The following is a 2,221-nucleotide window of genomic DNA, read 5'->3' on the forward strand; positions in this document are numbered from 1 at the left end:
ACACACAAACAATACAACCATTTGCTCGTGCACCCTCTCATCCTCACACTACTCTTAGTGACTAAAACCAAGATACAAATAGGTTGGAAAATTCTTAATTTCCAAATCTATACAATGCTTAACCTTATGCCGCACACATTGCTTTAGACAACACTAATCATGTAAATCAATAACTATTAAATTTTCAGGTATGGATTAAAATTTGAATGCCAATAAAATTTACTTCCCTAAGAGTAAACAACAATGTTTTACCCAAAGGCAGCAACAGCGCTTCGGTTCTGAGCATTTTTCAGAAAAGTCACTAGCTGGAGTTTAACGTAGTAAAAATAAGATTTTTAAAAAGCCAATGTGCTGTTCATAAAGTTTTTCAACATAAAATAAAAGAGTTATCATTATGAACACTACACATTGTGCTTTGCTGTAAATGGTGTACTTCCCCAAAAAGTTACTGTACCGGTTCATAAGATTTGAACTCCACATGCGGTCCAAAACATTGAAATTAGTCACTCATTAAATCACAATAGTACATTAAAATTAAGACATATATATTGTATACACAAGCAAGAGATACAAAAAAAGATTACCAACAAATACAGGACAGGTAAACCCAGTTATGGACCATCTCTAAGGAGGGGAAGGATAAATGTCTCTACCTAGACAGAAAGAAAAGAAGGTTTTAAATTTCATTTGACTGATTTCAACAAACTGGAAGAGAAAAGAAAAAAGAATGTGAAGGGGGTACTTACAAAAGAATTACTGTGAAACAGATACAGGAATATTTTCTGGTTCTTGGGCAACACCTTTGGCTGGTGCAGCCTCTTCACTTTTCTCACTGCTCTCAGTTCCATCAGTTTTTTCAGCAATTAAGTTCTCATTTACTGACTTCTCAATTGGTGTTTTTTCGCCATCCACCTTAGAATCAACATTATTAACTTCACTTGAATCGTTGGTCTTCTCTGCTGACACATCATCCTTTTCATCAGCTTCAGGGGCAATTTCTTTCTCTGAGTTGTTGACTACTGTCTTTAACTAAACAAAGAAAAAACAAAGAAATTTTATTATTAGATAAATAAGAGCAGAAAATAAATAAATAACAGAAGACAATCAGTAAACCAACAAACCTCTTCCTCTTTGTCAGGTTTGGATACATCTTCCTTGACCTCTTCATCCTTCGCATCATCTACATCCATCTTTTCCTCCTCTGCCTTTTTCTCGTCTGCTTTGTCAAATTTAGATGAGTTTTCCTCTTCATGATTATCATCACCGTTTTCTTCAGATTTCTTAGGTGTCTTTGCCTTCTTTTCACCTTCTTCCAACTCCTCCTCTTCCTCCTCTTCTTCCTTTGCTATTTTTCGTTGTCTCCCTCTTTTACCACCTGCGATATTTAATTTCAGATAAAATAAACAATGTCAAAAATAAATAGGAGTCACAAATTTAGGAAAACAGAAAAGACACTTGCCTCTACCTCCGCCACCACTGGCGCCAGCACTCTTTCTTTCCCTCTTGGGGGGAGGAGATGGTGTCACAGGTGTTGTGGCACCTCGGACTGAGGAACGGGTCATTCTACGTCCTTCCACTTCAATTCCAGAAAGCCCTCTGTTAAAACTTTTAGCCTCTTCTTGAACCTTAGCTATATTGGACTTCTTCCCTCGAGAGGGGCGGCCTCGCTTTGGTTTCTTATTCATTTCTTCAACCTTTGGATCAGCTACAGGGGCTACAGGATCTTCCTACAACATATAGACAAAAAACATTAGCAATATTCCCTACAAATAAAACCATGAACAAAATTTGTCAGCATTGTAGAATTGAATATTTCCATTTAGGATATGCAGTTGATACAATATGAGTTATTTACGAAAATTGATAAAAACTCATCAAAATAAAAAATTTAGAGTAGGGGGTACTATGTAACAAATCAGGGCCTGGAAACGCAATGGTCGAGTCCCGGCCGAGGCGCGATACCAGCGAAAACAGCGTGTTTGGGGGAAGCTTATGTGAAAAACTGGCCTGCCGGCGGGCACCATCCCCCTTCACCCCTTTACCCCCCTTTCCCTTTTGCTTCTTAGAACGTAACTTCGGACCTAATAGGCCTATCACTGTAAGAAAAACCTACGGTTTAACAACCAATTGAAAACCGTTCTTGGAAACCGTACCTGGTACGGTGAATGGACCGTATGAATTGGGCTTTTGTATGCACTGGAAATCCAAATAACATTCACTT

The 2,221-nt window shown here is 38.1% G+C and overlaps 1 protein-coding gene across 2 annotated transcripts in view; it reads right to left on the reverse strand.

The window, feature by feature from the left end:
- The window catches only part of LOC113217986 (ABC transporter F family member 4), a 9,768-nt gene that overhangs the window by 1,597 nt on the left and 5,950 nt on the right, over positions 1 to 2,221 (reverse strand). The window contains exons 3-4 of one of the 2 annotated variants that reach the window (XM_052265869.1): positions 1,122 to 1,375; positions 747 to 1,029 (exon numbers count right to left, since the gene is read on the reverse strand). In XM_052265869.1, the coding sequence (XP_052121829.1) occupies positions 754 to 1,029; positions 1,122 to 1,375 (530 nt within the window). In that variant the 3' untranslated portion in view covers positions 747 to 753. The remainder of the gene's footprint in view (positions 1 to 746; positions 1,030 to 1,121; positions 1,376 to 2,221) is intronic. The other variant, XM_026438103.2, reaches the window with a different exon arrangement.

The sequence above is a fragment of the Frankliniella occidentalis genome, unplaced genomic scaffold (assembly GCF_000697945.3).
Source record: "Frankliniella occidentalis isolate FOCC.00 unplaced genomic scaffold, Focc_3.1 Scaffold32, whole genome shotgun sequence".
Lineage (NCBI taxonomy): Eukaryota > Metazoa > Arthropoda > Insecta > Thysanoptera > Thripidae > Frankliniella > Frankliniella occidentalis.